The 18,566-nt window shown below is 38.2% G+C and overlaps 1 protein-coding gene across 1 annotated transcript in view; it reads right to left on the bottom strand.

Moving 5' to 3' along the window:
- EXOSC7 (exosome component 7) overlaps positions 1-18,566 on the bottom strand; it is a 44,136-nt gene that overhangs the window by 16,016 nt on the left and 9,554 nt on the right. Inside the window, exons 3-4 of the mRNA XM_033930331.1 lie at positions 8,571-8,665; positions 1,831-1,996 (exon numbers count right to left, since the gene is read on the bottom strand). Coding sequence (XP_033786222.1) covers positions 1,831-1,996; positions 8,571-8,665 — 261 coding nt within the window. The remainder of the gene's footprint in view (positions 1-1,830; positions 1,997-8,570; positions 8,666-18,566) is intronic.

Here is an 18,566-nt window from a genome sequence, read left to right on the forward strand (position 1 = left end):
CCTTATCCCCATCATCCATCTGTGTTCCTCTATTTTCACCTTCCCCTGCATATAGCCTTGTTTCTTTCCCCTCCTCCTCCTCAATATCTGTCTTTCTTTTCCTTCTCCCACCACTAACACCTTCTCCTATCTCAGTATCGGACCCATCTCCAAGCCTCAACCTGCCTCCCACTTACCCCCATGTCAGTCCCCAACCCCCTTTTCCCACCTCCAGCATCAGACTACTCTCATCAATCCCCTTCTCCTACTTGCCCAGCACCACTATATTTGCTGCAGAGTGATAAGTTCCTTTCTTCATAGTGATATGAAGGCAAAAAAACTGAACTGAAAGCCACAAGAAATCAAACTTGTGTATACAGCAACACTAGAGACAGAGAATCGTATTCAAGATATCAGAGATATACATTTCCCAAAGCTGGTATGTTCTAAATAATAAATTCAAAATAAAATACTTTTTTCTACCTTTGTAGCCTGGCTATTTTATTTTTCCAGTCAATTTGATCCACACGTTTCCTTTTCTTGTCTTGCCAGGGTCTTCTGTCCTCTTGACATTTCTTTTATGTCTATGTCCACGATCCATCTTCTCTCTGCATCACTATCTGTCCTGTCCATCATTCTTCCTGTCCTCCCCACATGTTCATCATCTGACCTCTTAGTATCTCAATCTTCCCCTAATATTCACCTCTCTCTCGTGTCCCTGTCCCACCACTTTTCCAGCATTGCCTCTCTGTGTCCCTGTCTCTATGCTTACTCCACACCCAGTATCTCTTCTCTATGATTTGTCCCTCCCCTCTTTCTTCCCTTCCTCCTTCATCCCACACCCTGGGTCCAGGATCTCTCCCTTTCCCTCCCCATGCCCCTTCCACCTTTGTAGTCTGGCATCTCTTTCTCTCTCTCTCCCCCCCTCTGATCTGAGTCTTCCCTTCTGTTGCCCCTCCTTGGGACTAGCACCTCTCCCTCTCTCTTCCCTTAGTTCAGTCTCTCTCTCCCCCCTAGCTCCTTCTCTCCCTATACTCTATCGATATGTAGTACAGCTCCTTCTTGCCCTATATCCAGATCTAGCACAGCTCTCTCTCCCCTCACCTCCACAAAGGATCCAGCGCGCCCCCCCCCCCCCCCCAAGCCTTCCAAATTTGCCTGGATTACTAGCAACAGCAGCAAATAAGGCAGTCTGCTTCTGACCAGTGTCAGGCCCTTTCCTTTCCAGTGTCCCACACTTGCCACTGCTAGTGATCCAGGCAAGCTTGGAAAGGCAAGCGGCAGGAGGAGGATTACAGATACCTCACCCATGAGGAGGAGTGCCCTCTCTACTTTGTTTACCATCTCTGTACTCTCCCTCAGTGGCGTACCTACTGTATGTGACACCCGGGGCAGATCATTTTTTTTTAACAACTCCCTCCATATAAAAAGGGATTGAAGGGGCACCTCCTAGGAGCTACAACAGGGGCAGACTGCCCCCCCCTTGGTAAGCTACTGCCTGAGGAAGGGGATTTTGGTCTCCAAAAGTTAGTAAAAAATGAATTAAAATTAGTGCAATAAAAAGATTACCTTATTTCCATTTTCTTTTTATAAATGTTTATCAATATAGCTACAGTACTACTTTATTCTAAAGCAAAAAACAAAACAAAACCTTTTTTCTACCTTTTGTCATCTCTGGTTTCTGCTTTCCTCATTTTCTCTTCACTCTCCATTCTATCCAGCGTTCGCTCTCTTTCTCTGTCCCTTCTAATTTTTCTTTCTATCTCCACTCCCTCCCTCCCTCATGTTCCCTTCTGACCAAATCTCCTAGAGAATGATATAGATAGATGTATTAATTTGCCATTTACTTACCAAAACATCAACATAGAGAATCCAGCAGTGCTCGATGGGACTGATACAAAGTGCCTTCATGTCCAGGCTGCTCTCATTATTAAACACTCTGTACAGTGTGTTTGCGATCTCTGTCCCCAGCTCCTCTCCTCCACGGCCTTCAAATTCTGGGGCTGCATTCGCTGAACTATGAAGGGAAAAATAAGGAAGATCACATAGGATTCTTTTGTGAAAGAAAGATCACAACTCCTGCATAAGGTTCAAGTAAAGGCCATAGTACTTTAGTTACTCATGGAAAATGGTTTCACAGAATCTTCTGTCTCTTGAGTTCTTTTCTTGTCAAGTACCAGTATTTTTCTGAATGGGCTTTACCTTTTAAAGACCTCGGAAATTATCTAAATCTTGATTTTTGGGCTAAACTGGCCTAGCCAAGTACCTACCATGTAGGTGTGATAGAGATATCAGAAAGGCCAGAATCAATTAATCTGGGTTCATTGGTGCATAAGTCACCCTGAGCAACTTGAATTTAGTTTGAAAAGAACCCTCTGACCATGAGCTTGAGACTGCCTCCTCATCCCATCAAAACGTATGTGCCCCAAGAAAAATGAGGCTTCAATAAAATTACAAGAGATTATGTGTGTATATGTCCCACTGCCCTCAAAAACACCATCGACATATTTTAAAAATTAGAATCAGCTCTATCACTTTCCAGTTTTACTACTTCAATTAAAAAATACATTTAAGAAAATCCAACAGTGATGAATAAGAAGCTTATCCATGTGAGACATATATGCACGGAATTAAGACAGTGGGCCTCTTTTACAAAGCAGATTAGCGCGGGCAGCTCTAATTGCCCCAAAGCCCATAGAGATTTAAAGATCTTTGATGCTTTTGCCACACAGCACTTGCTACAGCAGCTTTGTAAAGGAGGCCTATTGTGTGTTAATATAGCTCTATATTTATTGTGGGTATCCTGAGAACTCAACAGGCTTAGGTGATAAGGGTAAGCTGTAGATTTGTTTGTTACAGATAATGTATTTAGGAAAAAGGGGTTTTCTAGGGTCACTGGATATTGCGATGTTGTTTCTTTGTTAAGTTGCAAGCAGAAGGAATATGGCTGAAACCAATTAATACGGGCCTGGAAAAGGTCTGCTAGCTGAAACAGAGAGGCCAGGGAAAAGGAAGCTTTTGAAAAACCTATACCATTCATGTGAAAAGCATGCTGGCTGAGAGCCAATCAGATGTATGATTAGACACTGTCCTTGTTGGCATTGGGCCAATAGGGAATGTCTAGGCTGGTTTGGGGCCAATAAGGGAAGAGGGCTTTGTTTTAACAAAGTATAAAAGGTGTATTTAGATTTTAGCAAAGCCTTTGACAGTGTTCCACATAGATGTCTAATAAATAAACTGAGTGCTCTCGGGATGGGCCCCAAAGTGACAGGCTGGGTCAAGAACTTGTTGAATGGAAGATGACAGAGGGTAGTGGTTAATAGAGATAACTCTGAAGAAAGGGATGTTATTAATGGTGTGCCTCAAGGTTCTGTTCTTGGGCCTGTTCTTTTTAACATTTTTATAAGAGATATTGTTGAAGGGCTATCAGGTAAGATTTGCCTCTTTGCGGAAGATACCAAAATCTGCAATAGAGTAGACACCCCGGATGGTTTTAATAACACAAAGAAAAACCTAGCGAAGCTTCAAGAATGGTCTGAAATTTGGATATGGTGTGTATGTAATGCAAGGTCATGCATTTGGGCTGCAAAAACCTGAAACAGTACAATTTAGGGGGCGAAGAACTTATGTGTACGACAGAAGAGCAGGACTTGGGTGAAATTATATGTGATGATCTTAAGGTGACCAAACAGGTTGAAAAGGTGATGGTGAAAGCTAGAAGGATGCTAGAGTGCACAGGAAGAGGTATGGGCAATAGGAAAAAGGAGGTATCGATGCCCCTGTATAAGACTGATGAGACCTAATTTAGAATATTATGTACAATTCTGGAGGCCGAACCTTCAAAAAGATATAAAAAGGATGGAGTCAGTTCAGAGGATGGCTACTAAAATGGTGCGTGGTCTTTGTCATCTAAGGCATATGGGGACAGACTTAAAGATCTCAATATGTATATTTTGGGGGAAAAGCAGGAGAGGAGAGATATGTCAGAGATGTTTAAATATCTACGTGATGTAAATGCGCATGAGTCGAGTCTCATTTGAAAGGAAGCTCTGGAATGAGAGGATATAGGATAAAGTTAAGAGATGATAGACTAAGGAGTAATATTTTTTTACAGAAAAGGTGGTAGATGCGTGCAACAGTCTCCCGTAAGAGGTGGTGGAGACAGAGACTGTGTCTGAATTCAAGAACACATGGGATAGATATGTGGTATCTATTAGAGAGAGGAAGAAATGGGCAGACTGGATGGGCCATTTGGCCTTTATCTGCCATCATGTTTCTATAATTCTGAGACAAAACAACAGTCCATGCAATGGCAGCATTCAGGTTCTCCAAGGCCAAGGAAATTCAAGACCCAAAAGTCAGCAGCAAAAATCATGGCCACAGTGTTTTGGGATCAGGAAGGTGTTGTAATGACTATCTTTCAAGAGGGCCAAACAGTTAATGCAGAACACTACTGTAACTTGCTGTGCTGAGGCATTGGAAGAAAAAAAGGAGAGGGAAGCTGCAGAAAGGAGTTCTCTTTTTGCAAGACAATGCACCTGCTCACAAGGCTGGCAAACAATGGATTTTTGATGCAGTTAGGGTTTCAGTGCATAGACCATCCACCCTACTCACCAGATCTTGCTCCGACTATTTTGTTGTTTCCAAACCTTAAAGAGTTTGAAAGGGTGATAATTTTTGAGTGATTAGAGGCGATTGCAGCAGTATTTCAGTGACCAGACATCAAGAGTATTTTTTGGAAGGGTTACAGAAACTTCAGACACAATGTGCCAAGTGTGTTGAACTTAAGTGTGAATATGTGGAATAACTTGTAAGTTTCATGGCTCCATGTCATTCCCTTCTTGGTTGGGCTGAAAAGTTTTCAGCTCCCCCCTCATAATTTTAAAACCAATACGAGAAAACTGTTTTTTGAGCGAAAAAAAATATTAAGTTTTGGAACTCTTTGCCAGAGGATGTGGTAACTGCAGTTAGCATATCTGGTTTTAGAAAAGGTTTCAGTTTCTGGAGTTTTCATGTTTAGATGTTTTAGATGGAGATACAAGTTGCTGTGTAGTCGAGAAGTACAGGAACCATTTGTACAATGTCTCTACCGTTTGATCAAAATAACTACCTTGATTATTGTAATTCCTGTGCAGGGCTGCTTATGTATCAATTGTGTAAACTGCAGCTAATTCAAAATATGGCTGCAAGAGTGATTCCAGGCACAAATTTATGGGAATATATTACTCCAGTATTGGTTACCTATGGAGAAGAACAGGATTCTAAAATTTTAGTGCTGGATTTTAAAATTCTTCATAGGTTGGCCTTTGGAGCCTTAATATCTTGTTTTTCTCAACAGTATAAACAGGGCCCCACAGTCATCCTAAAAGAACATGTTGTAATTGCCAGATAATATAATATTAAGCTAAACATGGAGGCATGCTTTTTCATATGTGGATTTGATTTTATAAAATAAATTCCCTAAGGAGTTATCTGATATCTTAACATTTTGTAAACGGTAATAAGGTATAATTATTTATGAGGAAAGACTAAAGAGGTTAGGGCTCTTTAGCTTGGAAAAGAAATGACTGTGGGGGAGATATGATTGAAGTCTACAAAATCCTGAGTGGTGAAGAACGGGTACAATTGGATTGATTTTTTATTGCATCAAGATTTACAAAGACTAGAGGACATTCGATGAAGTTACAGAGTACATAAGAACATAAGCAGTGCCTCTGCTGGGTCAGACCAGAGGTCCATTATGCTCAGCAGTCCGCTCACGCGGTGGCCCATCAGGTCCAGGACCTGTATAGTAATCCTCTATCTATACCCTTCTATCCCCTTTTCCTTCAGGAAATTATCTAATCCCTTCTTGAACCCCAATACCGTACTCTGTCCTATCACACCTTCTGGAAGCGCATTCCAGTTGTCCACCATCCTCTGGGTGAAGAAGAACTTCCTAGCACTGGTTCTAAATCTGTCTCCTCTTAATTTTTCCGAATGGCCTCTCATTCTTGTAGTTTTTGAAAGCTTGAAGAATCTGTCCCTCTCCACTTTCTCTATGCCCTTTGTGATCTTGTAAGTCTCTATCATGTCCCCTCTAAGTCTCTGCTTCTCCAGGGAAAAGAGCCCCAGTTTCACCAATCTGTCAGCATATGAAATGTTTTCCTTTTATCAATCGTGTTGCTCTTTTCTGAACCCTCTCGAGTATCGCCAAATCCTTCTTAAGGTACAGCGACCAATACTGGACGCAGTACTCCAGATGCGGACGCACCATCGCCCGATACAACGGCAGGATAACTTCTTTCATTCTAGTTGTAATACCTTTCTTGATAATACCTAGCATTCTATTCGCCTTCTTAGCGGCCGCTGCGCACTGTGCCGATGGCTTCATTGTCTTGTCCACTATTACCCCCAAGTTCTTTTCTTGGGTACTCTCACCCATTAACAGCCCTCCCATCGTATTGTACTTCGGGTTTCTGTTTTCTACATGCAAGATTTTACATTTCTCCACATTGAACTTTATCTGCCATCTCTTCGCCCACTCTCCTAGCCTGTTCAGGTCCCTTTGTAAATCTTCGCTGTCCTCTTTAGTCCTAACTCCACTAAATAGTTTGGTGTCGTTTGCGAATTTTATTACTTTGCACTTTGTCCCTAGTTTCTAGATCATTTATAAATACATTGAACAGCAGCAGTCCGAGTACCGACCCCTGCGGAACACCACTCGTGACCCTCCTCCAGTCCAAGTAGTGGCCCTTCACTCCTACCCTTTGCTTTCTATCCGCCAACCAAAAGGAGGACATATTTTTTCACTCAGAGAATAGTTAAGCGTTTTCAGAGGATGTGGTAAGAGTGGTTAATGTTGCTAGTGCTAAAAAGGGTTTGGACACGTTCCTAGAGGAAAAATCCATAGTCTGCTGTTGAGACAGACCTGAGGGAAGCCATTGCTGGCCCTGGATCGATAGCATGGAATGCTGCTACTATTTGGGTTTTTGCTGGGTACTTGTGACTTGGATTGGCCTCTGTGAAGATGGGATATTGAACTAGTTGGACCATTGATCTGATCCAGTAAGGCTATTCTTATGTTCATATAGGGAGGCAGTGATGCAGCTATGTGTGGCTATTTCCTGCACGTGTTAATAATGCTTTTGTTCAATTGGCGTTATGGAATCATTTGGGGATAATGAAGACCAGTCTGCCTTTGGCATTTTTTTATAAATCATTCTGTAGCACTTCTGAAGACATGGCATATAAAAAAAGTGAATTCAACATTCACAGAAAACCGGGAGCAACAATTTACACATTATATTTAAGCCTTTACAGTAGTAGCTCAAGGCAACTTACAATAACCTAAAAAAACACTAGGCACAATAATATTCCAAGTTCACTAGTTTCAAGGAGGGAATGGAATTCTGACAACCCCATCCTGACACTTAATTGGACCAGCAGCAGGGACTACAAATATCACACTGCTTTGGTATACGAGTTGAAAACCAGGATTGCCAAAAAAGTCTCCTTTCTGAAATTGGATCACTTGGCAGTTCCGAGAGCTAAAATTTAGAAATATGCATAAGGAGGAGGAGTAGCAGCACAGCCAAGGTCTAAGACTTGCACGGGCAGACAATGAAAGTTCTCTACTTGACTAAACAAACAGCTCAGAGGAAAACAAACAGCAAATTTTAACAGCATAACTTAAGCGCTCAGGTAATGCCAGGGAGGGAAAGGGGGAGGTTATTTTGCTGTTATCAGTCATTACAGAGTTCCTCTGGGAGGAAGATCCAGAAGGCAGTTACTACTTATAAGAAGGTTCGTTTGTAGGTATCTGATCTTTTGGATTTCTTTCATTAATGGTATTACAATGGAGATGGCTCAGTGGCGATTTTAATGGTCTGGCTTAGGTGTAGAAGGACAAACTGTTTTTCAGAAGTGTGGAGCTGCAATCAAGTAAACTGTAATGGTCAACTTAGAATACTACCCAAATGAATAACATTAGGTGGATATAGACAGGAAGGCGGCCATAGAAGAGTGGTGGGGAAGTCAGGCCCTTCTAACCCACAGGTAGGCAGAACTCGACAAGGCTGGTACCACAGGGGTCCTAACCCTCACGGCACAAAAGTAAAGCTTGTGGCAGTAGTCTTGAGTGTGTCGGTGGAAGACTTGTCCCATGCTGACAAAAGAAGAGGCACAAAAGTGCACAGCTTGCCGACGGGGACTCAACCTCCGCAAACTGAAAAGGAAAGAAGCCATCACAGCTGCAGAATAAATTAACAAGGGAGAGGAGCAACCAAAGGTAGAGATGTTGATAAACAGTGCAGTGGAGAGCACACCTATATACCTACAGTCAAAAAACATACGCTGCCTGACACAAACACACACACAACTCCCAAGAGATCCCCCCAGATACACAAATGTACTCTGTACAGACACATCATAGCATAACACCTCTCACATATTAGCAGTCACCACACACGCTCTATAAAACCCCTACCTATCCATCTAGCTCCTATTTCTTGACACACACTTTACTATATGTCTTCTCAGGTGGTTCCCCAACATAGATGTGAACGAATGAAAGAGTACACTTTTCAACTCTCTCTTGTCACTATACTAACCAGTCCACAAAGAACTCCACGCAGCCTTCATGTGGTCTTTCCAACTTTGGCGTGCCCATCTCAGCTTTGATTCCCACCAGAATGTCTGTGTGGCCCTGCATAGGAAGCAGAAAACCCAATAGTAAAGACATGGTACTTGCACTCAAAAGGGCACCGAGCATGATCTAAGAAAAGATAAATACAGGTAGTCATCGACTTACGACCTATCCAAGTTACAACTGTTCAACCTTTCGATGCGACTTCCGCTCTCTGAAGAAAGAAAATGTTGATAACGGATTGCTTTAAGATGATTAAAATATCATTACCCAGTCTAATATTCTTGCCTTAATTTAACATATGCCGACTTACGTCCTGATCCACTTACAACCTAGCAGTCGGAACCACTTGCGGTCGTAAGTCGACGACTACCTGTAGTACAATGCTGTTTGATATTTTTTGAAGGACCAAGGCATAGCATCAGAAAATGTACATGGTAACAATGTTCCTGCACCAAAGAGCCTGTAATCATAAGCAAAGACATAAGCAAAGAAATTAATTCTACTTGTGCAAGATTGCATTGAGTGCTGGCTAGGAGGAATTAATCTCGTGTTTCCGGTTATCCAATTCTGCACTATGAACAACACAGCCAGTTCAGTATTTCTTGAAGATGCCAGTTCTTCTAAATATTATCTTTTATTTAAAAATAGAAAGAAAGAAAGAAAATAATATATAGATATAGATATAAAATAAATATATAGATATAGATATATTAATTAATATTAGACTTGCATCCTCCTAACCTATTGCTCATTTTTATCCGATACGTTAAAATATTCCCATTTATTAAGCATGAGCTTTATGGTGGTACATTATAACTACATTATGGTGATACATTATGGCTCGGGCACCTGGCTGCCCCAGCACCTAATACACAACTTCCACCACCAGAAGTGGCTGTTGGCGTAGCAACAGCAGTAGCTTCTGGCTGTAAAGTGAAATAGCAAAAAGAGCCACAATGAAGTAAAGCAGTAATGGCAGCAGAGTGGGAAGAGACACGATATAAGCAAGACCCAAGAACAAATGATGAGCTGCCAGAGAGAAAAAAACTGGGTGAGAGGCTAGAATAGATGCAGTGGAGCTCAAAACAACACGTGAGAACTTGGAAAGTGGGGGATAGGTAATATTCCTCTTTGTGATGTTTTTGTTTGAGAGTAAGGAACCCATCAGCTTTTTGGATGTAGCTATATCATTACTTACACATACATTTCAGACTAAAGTGTTTAGGAAACCAACTGATAGAATCATGATGCTAGAATATGGAAGTTGTCATCCAATTAAGTAAAAAAAAAAAAAAGTCTCCCAAATTCTCAGTGTCTGAGGTATAAAAGGATATGTTCATCAGACTATGTTCAAAGCACAAGTGAGTCCATCAAACTCTATGGCAGGGGTGTCAAAGTCCCTCCTCGAGGGTCGCAATCCAGTCGGGTTTTCAGGATTTCCCCAATGAATATGTATGAGATCTATTAGCACAGAATGAAAGCAGTGCATGCAAATAGATCTCATGTATATTCATTGGGGAAATCCTGAAAACCCAACTGGATTGCGGCCCTCGAGGAGGGCTTTGACAACCCTGCTCTATGGGGTCCTTTTACGAAGGCACACGCTAAAATCCCCCGCGCGCTAGCCGCTACCGCTCATCTTGAGCAGGCGGTATTTTCTGGCTAGCGCGCGCTAATTCAGTGCGTGCGCTAAAACGGCTAGTGCACCTTTGAAAAAGGACCCCTATGTTCAAAGCACAAGTGAAACCATTCTTGAAGAATTTGGTAAGACGGATCTATCCCCGCCCTGTCCTAACCAAAGCATATAAATGCACCAAATACAATGATAGAAATCTGTTATTAATGCATAAACAACAATGTCCCTGATAATGATTCCACATTAACATGTATGTTACAATTTTTGACGGGAGATGAAGTGGCAACATTGGGATATCATGAAAACTCATCCTTTTAGACAATAATGTATGCATTGCATTTTGAAATAACTTGAGTTGGGGCGTGGCTTGGAACACGCACAAGATGGAGGTGTGATCACATTGCTCTGCTCCCCCAGGCACTAATTCTGAAGAATTTGATGTAAAATAAAGTTTCTTGTATCAAAAGAACTTACTATAAAGTCAGAGGATGGCAACTTCAAGGCAGATGAAACTTGAGACGGCTTTTGTGGGCACTGCTAAGCGTGTCAAGCATGATCATGTGACGCCGGCAAAGACTGCACTCCCGGATGAGGAAGAAATTGATAAAAAAAAAGTGATGACAGCGCTGGAAAAAATACAGCAGATGCTACAAAAGAACACAGATTACATACAGGAAGTAAAGGAAGAGGTTGTCAACATAAATAAGCAGTTGGAATTGGCAAACCAGAGAGTGACAACACTGGAAAAAAAAATGGAACAGTTGGAACTAACAGAGGTTCAGTTTAAATCTGAAAGAAAAATCATTTCAGAGATGCAACAACAACTGGAAAATTATGAGAATCGTGGACGTCGGAAGAACATAAAAATAATTGGGCTGGCGGAAAAATTGGAGGGAGATAATCCCATAAAGTTTCTGGAGACTTTAATACCAAAACTTTTTCAGCTGAACTCAAAACAACCTCTTGAAATTGAAAGGGCACACAGAATTCCATTCCAACGGTCAGAAAGTCAGTCAAAGCCCAGACCGCTTATCTTTAAACTGTTAAGGTTTCAGCAAGCCTTTGAAATACTAAAGTTGGCAAAAGCAGACAAAAATTTGACATATAAAGAATCAAAATTATTATTTTTGCCTGACTTTGCAAAAAATACAGCAGCATTGAGGCAGCAGTTTCTGCAGTTAAGACCACAGCTTAAAGACAAAGGATATAGATACGGTTTATATTTCCCTGCAAAGATGAGGATATCCTATGGGAGTAAATCACTATATTTTGAGGATCCAGGGAAGTTGAAAGACTTTCTGAATAACTCTGAACCAATGACTATGTAAGGAAGAAAAGGTTTAGAAGACAGAAATATATTAATAGGAGTGGAATATAAAAGTAAGACTGGAATAGAATGGATGGAATGCTAAGGATTTATGAAAATGTTACATTTCTTCTTTTATGTATGTATGTAGTGAATATGAAATTGAATGAAATGGTTTAGAATTCTAATATAAATATATTTAAAGAAGCATATTCATAAATAAATTAAAAGAAATATAGATATTATGCTGTGAAAGTGGGAGGAGGGAGGAATATGAGATGAACTTAAGGAGGATTTATAAAATATGTAAAGTTTTGAAATGTTAATTTATTAATATTGAATATGGGGGAACTTAAAAGATTTAAAAGAGAATTGATAAAAAGGTAAAGGTGGTATTTGACCATTTTGGAAATTGGGTTATATAAAAGTATGGAAAAATAATGAAATAAATGGTTATGTTAATATTTAAAATATGTCATGGTAGTAAGATATAAGATGGGAAAAAGTACATTTATATGTGGGAGATAATGTATAAATGCCTGGGGGGTGGAAGTGGTTGCATATCCTATGCGTGGTTCAAGTTTATCCATAATGAAGGGAAGGGTGGGAGGGATATGGGGAGGGGGGATATTTAAGAGTAAAGGGAAAGAATATCTGTGTAGTAGGGGATATTATATCATATTCTTATATTTTATGGATGTTATGGGAAGGATGGTGTCTAATCAATTTCATTTATATAAACTGGAGTGTCAATGCTGGAATTTTATTGAGTTGAAAGATGGAGACTAAATTCTACTCTTTAAATGTCAATGGCCTGAATCACCAAATTAAAAGGAAAAAAATGTTAAATTTCCTTAAAAAGCAACAGGCGGATGTATATTTCATCCAAGAGACCCATCTGTCCACAATAGAATCTAGAAAGCTGGAAGGGGGATGGATTTCAAAAGTATTTTTTGCTCCAGCAAATGGGAAAAAGGCTGGAGTGGCCATTTTAATTAATAAAAAATGTACAGCTGATTTTAAGATGGTAGAAATGGATCCATTAGGAAGGTGGGTGCATATTGAAATGAGCATGGAAAATAATACCCTGGACTTATTTAACATTTACGCTCCTAATACGAATCAGATGGAGTTTTTTTAAGAACCTACTACAAATTTTAATGCCACTGGCTGCTTCTAATTTAATGGTGGCTGGAGATTTCAATGCTGTAATGGATTCAATTATGGATAAAAATCCAAGTAGAGTTATGAAATCATTAGGGCTAGATAATTTGGTAAAATCTTGTGATTTAATAGATATATGGCGTATTCTTCATTTTAATGATCGGGAATTCTCTTTTTGTTCACAGGTCCATAATTCTTTTTCAAGAATTGATTATATTTTTGTTTCAAATAATTTAGCGAAAAATGTAATAAGAGCTATTATAGATCCTATTCTCTTATCTGATCATGGTGCTGTATGGATTGAGTTAAAGGATGGTGAAAAGGATTATTCTAAGCCGGTTTGGAGATTTGATAATTCTTTTGTAGTAGATTCAAATTTTACTGAAGATTTTAAAATAAAAATGATTGAATTTTCCAAATTAATGATACTAATGATATAAATATGGAAGTATTATGGGATGCGTTTAAAGCAACCTTGAGAGGTAATATTATTTCATATTCAGCATACGTTAGGAAAAAGTTTACGAAACAATTTGTTGATTTGGAAAAGGAAATTAAAGTATTGGAAAGTAATTTAATTAATAGATGGGAGTGGAATACTTTGCAATTATTATTAAAAGCAAAAGTTAAATATAATGAGTTATCCTCTAAATTTGTAAGGAATGATTTATTTTCTCAACAAACTCAATACTATGGAAATTCAAATAAGGCGGGTAGGATGCTAGCAAATTATCTTAAAGCAAGGAAAAGAAGAACAAAAATTGTTGTAATAAAAGATAAAAATGGAAAATCACATAATAAAATTGATCAGATTCTAAAACAATTTTTTAGTTTTTATAAAGACTTGTATTCTTCTGAATCTTACAGAGATAGAGAAAAGGATGGATTGGAATTTTTAAGTTCACTTAAGGGGCCTCAAATTCCTGAACATATAAAAGGAAGTTTAGAAGAACCTATATCTTTAAAAGAGTTAGAAACAGCATTGAAGTCTCTTAGAGTTGGATCCGCTCCAGGTGGTGATGGATATACGGTAGAGTTCTATAAATTATTTCAAAATACTTTGTTACCCTATTTGTTAAAATTATATCAATACCAACTGAATAAAAGTTGTATATCAGGTACTATGGCAGATTCATTAATTATTGTCTTACCAAAACCAAACAAAGATCATACTTTGGTATCAAACTACAGGCCTATTTCATTAATTAATGTAGATGGTAAACTTTTAGCCAAAGTTTTGGCATTAAGATTGGCCAAAGCTCTCCCTTTTATTATTGATACTCGCCAAACAGGATTCGTTGCAAGAAGACATTCTTCCAATAATACCAGACTGGCTTTTCATACTTTAAATTTAACAAAAAATATTCAGGATCCGGCATTCTTAATTTCTTTGGATGCAGAAAAAGCCTTTGACAGAGTTGAATGGTCTTTTATGTATCAAGCATTAGAATGGTTTGGTATAGGGACTGGTTTTATTCAAATGATTCAGACATTGTATAGCTCCCCTGGTGCTAGGCTATATATTAATAATAATTTATCAATCTTGCAATTATATTTTCTTTGAACCTTCGCAGCTGACAGGATTTCTCTCCAGGAGGGGCCTTGAAGGGGATTAAGAAAATCTCAATGCATAAATTTACTCTTGGTCCATTCTCATCTGACCGCCTAATTTGTAATTTGAATTTCTCTTTTTCCTTTAAATAGTTTCTCACTCAGGAACATCTTGGATCTCAAATTTTTGGGACTTTAATTTTGATTGAGTAAATAGTAATTTTGTTATATAAATGTTACTTCATTTGTTTTATGTTATGTTGACTTAATCATACTCTGTACAAGAAGTTTATTCTTGATAATATATTCAAAATAAATAAAGAATTAAAAAAAAAAATTAAAAAAAAAAAAAAAAAATAATAATAATTTATCGGATAGATTTAGTTTACAAAGGGGGGTTAGACAAGGTTGTCCTTTGTCTCCTTTGCTTTTTGATGTTGTTCTGAAACCCTTGTTGATAGCTATTAATCAGGCAAAGGAGATACAAGGAATTCCGTTTTCAAGTTGGGAATATAAGCTCTCCGCTTATGCGGATGATATTCTGCTTTATTTGAGGAAACCAGAGACTACTATTCCATGTTTGCTTGAATTGATTGAAAAATTTGGAAAGTTTTCTGGGTACAAGATTAATTGGAGCAAATCGGAAGTACTACCACTTAATGTACATTGTACCAAAGGATTATTTGATTCATTTACATTTGTTTGGAAAGAAGATGGATTAAAATATTTAGGAATCAATATCAAAAGTAATATTGAGGATACAGTAAAGGAAAATGAAAAACTTTTATTAAAGAAAGTAACGGAAATGTGTGAGCAATGGAATCCTTTATATTTATCTTGGTGGGGGAGAGTTCAAACAATTAAAATGATGATATTGCCTGTGGTTTGTTATCAAATGAGTATGATACCAGTTTTTTTTTCAGGGGTCATTTTATAAAAAGTTGAATGGTATTCTTACAAAATTTGTTTGGTTGGGGAAAAGACCTAGAATTCCTTTAGTAAAGTTACAAAAAACAATTGTGGAAGGGGGGGGTAAATTTTCCAAATTTTTATAGGTACCATCAAGTCTATATTTTAAGACAGGGTATGTATTGGGTCCTTCCAGAGCTCATGGAGAATGTCCCAGACTGGTTGTATTTAGAATGGCGACTCATGTTTCCTATACATTTGGTTCATCTTTTGAGTATACCAATGCCTAATAGATACAAAGGGAATAGAATTTTGATTGATACTTGGAAGACTTTGAGATATGTTACTAAATTATCACCTATTCCAATTTTTAAATCATTAAATCAATCCATTTGGCTAAACTCCAAGATTAAAATAGGCGGTCATAAAATTCTCTGGAAACAATGGATCATTGCAGGAATAAGAACTTTAAATGATGTTATTTCAAATGGTAAGCTGCTTAGTTTTTCACAGCTGCAACATAAATATGGTTTTACTAAGTCACAAAGTTTTAAATGGTTGCAGCTGAAGCAGGCTATTCAGGAGGGGTTCCCTGAATGGAAAGATCTTGATACTCAATATAGTTTGGAAATCCTATGTTTCCAGGCGGATTTCTTGGGTCACCAAGCCGCTAAGTGGTATAAATTGATATATGGTTTTACAAATAAAAAACAAAAAACGGGTCTAAGAGACATTTGGAGCATTGAGATTAAGCATCAAATTTCTGCTTCTCAATGGCCATGAATTTGGTCTTGGAGAATTAGATGTACAGTGTCGGCATCTATGAGACAGACTTGGTTCTTTTTGTTGCATAGAGCTCTTTTGACCCCAGTACGTTTACAAAAGTTTGATAGCTCTAGATCTAATAAATGTTGGCACTGTAATCTAGAAGCAGGGACTTTGGATCATCTAATTTTTTATTGTCCTTGTATTAACGCCTTCTGGAAGTCAATTTGGTCTCAAATTAATTATTTTCTAGAAAATCCAGTTGCTATGTCATATGATACAATTTTGTTTGGAACAATGATGAGAGCAAAGAGTCAAATTTCAGCAAATAATAATAAATTACTAATGATTATGACAGGAGTTGCCATTCAGAATATAACTAGAAATTGGAAAGATTATACAAGACTTAACTATACTTTTTGGTGGAATTCTATATGTTATATTTATAAAATGGAACAAATTCTTGCTATGCAAAAAGGAAATTATAACAAGTTTAAAAAAATTTGGGGGCCATTGATTGAATATTCGAATGATTAGACACTTTTTTTTAATAGAAGAATAATATGATATGGGATTGGGAGGGTATAATGTGTGAGATTCAAATAAAATGTTGATATGTGTGGAAGGGAAGGGGGGAGGGGGGATAATATAAGATTTAATATTATATGAAGTATACAAGTGAATTGTATGAATATTGAATGATTATTGTATACTTGTTATGAGATATGAAAATGAAAAAGAAAAAAAGAAATAACTTGAGTCCTTTCACAGTTACCCATAGCTGATGTTCATACAGTTGCCCCAGCGTTTGGACCTTTTAAGTGTGGCAACTGTAGCACCTGTGCATCCACTATTGAATTAAATTATTTCAAGAACCCTGTAGATGGCAGAAATTTTGCACTTAGACACCACATCGATTGTAAGACTGATTATGTGGTATATGTTATCATATGCCCTTGTGAGAAGTGTTATGTGGGGGAAAACCTCTAGAAATAATAATAATAATAATAATAACTTTATTTTTCTATACTGCCATAGTCAAGCGACTTCTAGGCAGTTCACATTGAAAGAAGGCTGGACAGTCAGCGAATAACAAGAAGCCTAAAATAGAAAAGTTACATACTAAATTGGAGTTCCATGGGTAAAGAATACATGAAAATTGGAGCTTCCTGAGAGATTGAAATAGCATTTACAGAGGGGAATATCATAGTGAGAGAGGGTGAACTGTTTTAGTCAATAAATTTGTCGAATAGGGCGGTTTTAATTGATTTTCGGAATGCATTGTAAGTCAGTTTGGGTTCATTTATGCAGTTTTTCAGCCAGACTTGCTGTCTATTCGCTTGGAACATGAAGGTTCTATCCAGGAAGGATTTGTATCTGCAGCCTGTGATCTTTGGGTATGCAAAGATATTTTTGTTTCTGGTTGTTCGTGTGGGGTTGTGCAGAATGAAGTGAGTTTGCAGGTAGGAAGGTGCTAGTCCCTAGACTTGTTTGAAACAGATACATGCAAATTCGAATAGTATTCGCACTTCTATTGGTAGCCAGTGCAGTTTTTTATAGTAGGGCTAATATGGTCTTTTTTTTCAGTCCGAAGATTAAGCAAACAGCGGTGTTTTTTGTACTAATCTCAATTTTTTTACTGTTTTTTAATGGGATACCCAGGTTGATGATGTTGCAGTAGTCAAGGATGGATAGGATCAGCACACACAGATGATTGAGCACAAATCTTATATCATGCAACTTAAAACAGGAGCTCCTCTAGTTTCCCATTGTTCTCATTATAATCATGTTCTCACTGATTTAAGATGTTCCTGCTCAAATTCGCGGCGATGACCACAATAAGAGACTCATAAAAATGTGAACTGAGATGGATATATCGCTTGAACTTTAACATTCAATGGTCAGCATTTTGGCGACGTCTTTATGACGTTCAATTTGCAACTGGTCAATTTTGAATGTTTCGATTTAATTTGGCTATTTAAACCAGTTCGCTGCCATTTGAGATTACAGCTCGGGGAAGAATGCTCCCGGGTCTGATACTGAGCCATGTTTTCACATCTATATCATCCTGTGTGCTTTGGTTATAAGTGGACCTATTGTTCTTTAACATCATCATTATTATTTTTTTTCCCAGGATTTGTCAGTGCACAAAGTTGTAATGTATACAGCTGTCCAGTTCCCCTGAAGAAGCTGTTGGTAAAATGGAGAAGCTCCATAGGGATATATGGGACAAGAGATAAGTTTTCCTTTTTCCATTGTGCAGTTCATTATTAAGAATTGATTACACCAGTGTTTTTTTTTACCTATGATTGAACCTTTATATGGGGTAACAGTGCTGCTTAGTCTGTCCCATCCACTGAAGTCTTTTATCCTCTGCATTTAATATTAATTAATATGGCAATTGTGGTCACATTGTTTCCACTTTTTGGTGTATATAGCCATCTAAAATTAAACATGGCCAAGACTGAGCTCCTTATTTTTCCACCTAAACCTGTCTCTCCTCTTCCCGTTCTCCATTTCTATGAACAACACCCTCATCCTCCCTGTTTCATCAGCTCGCAAACTTGGGGTAATCTTTCACTCATTTCTCTCCTTTTCTTCACATATCCAACAGACTGCCAAAACCT

This window comes from Geotrypetes seraphini, chromosome 2, assembly GCF_902459505.1.
Source record: "Geotrypetes seraphini chromosome 2, aGeoSer1.1, whole genome shotgun sequence".
Taxonomy (NCBI): Eukaryota; Metazoa; Chordata; class Amphibia; order Gymnophiona; family Dermophiidae; genus Geotrypetes; species Geotrypetes seraphini.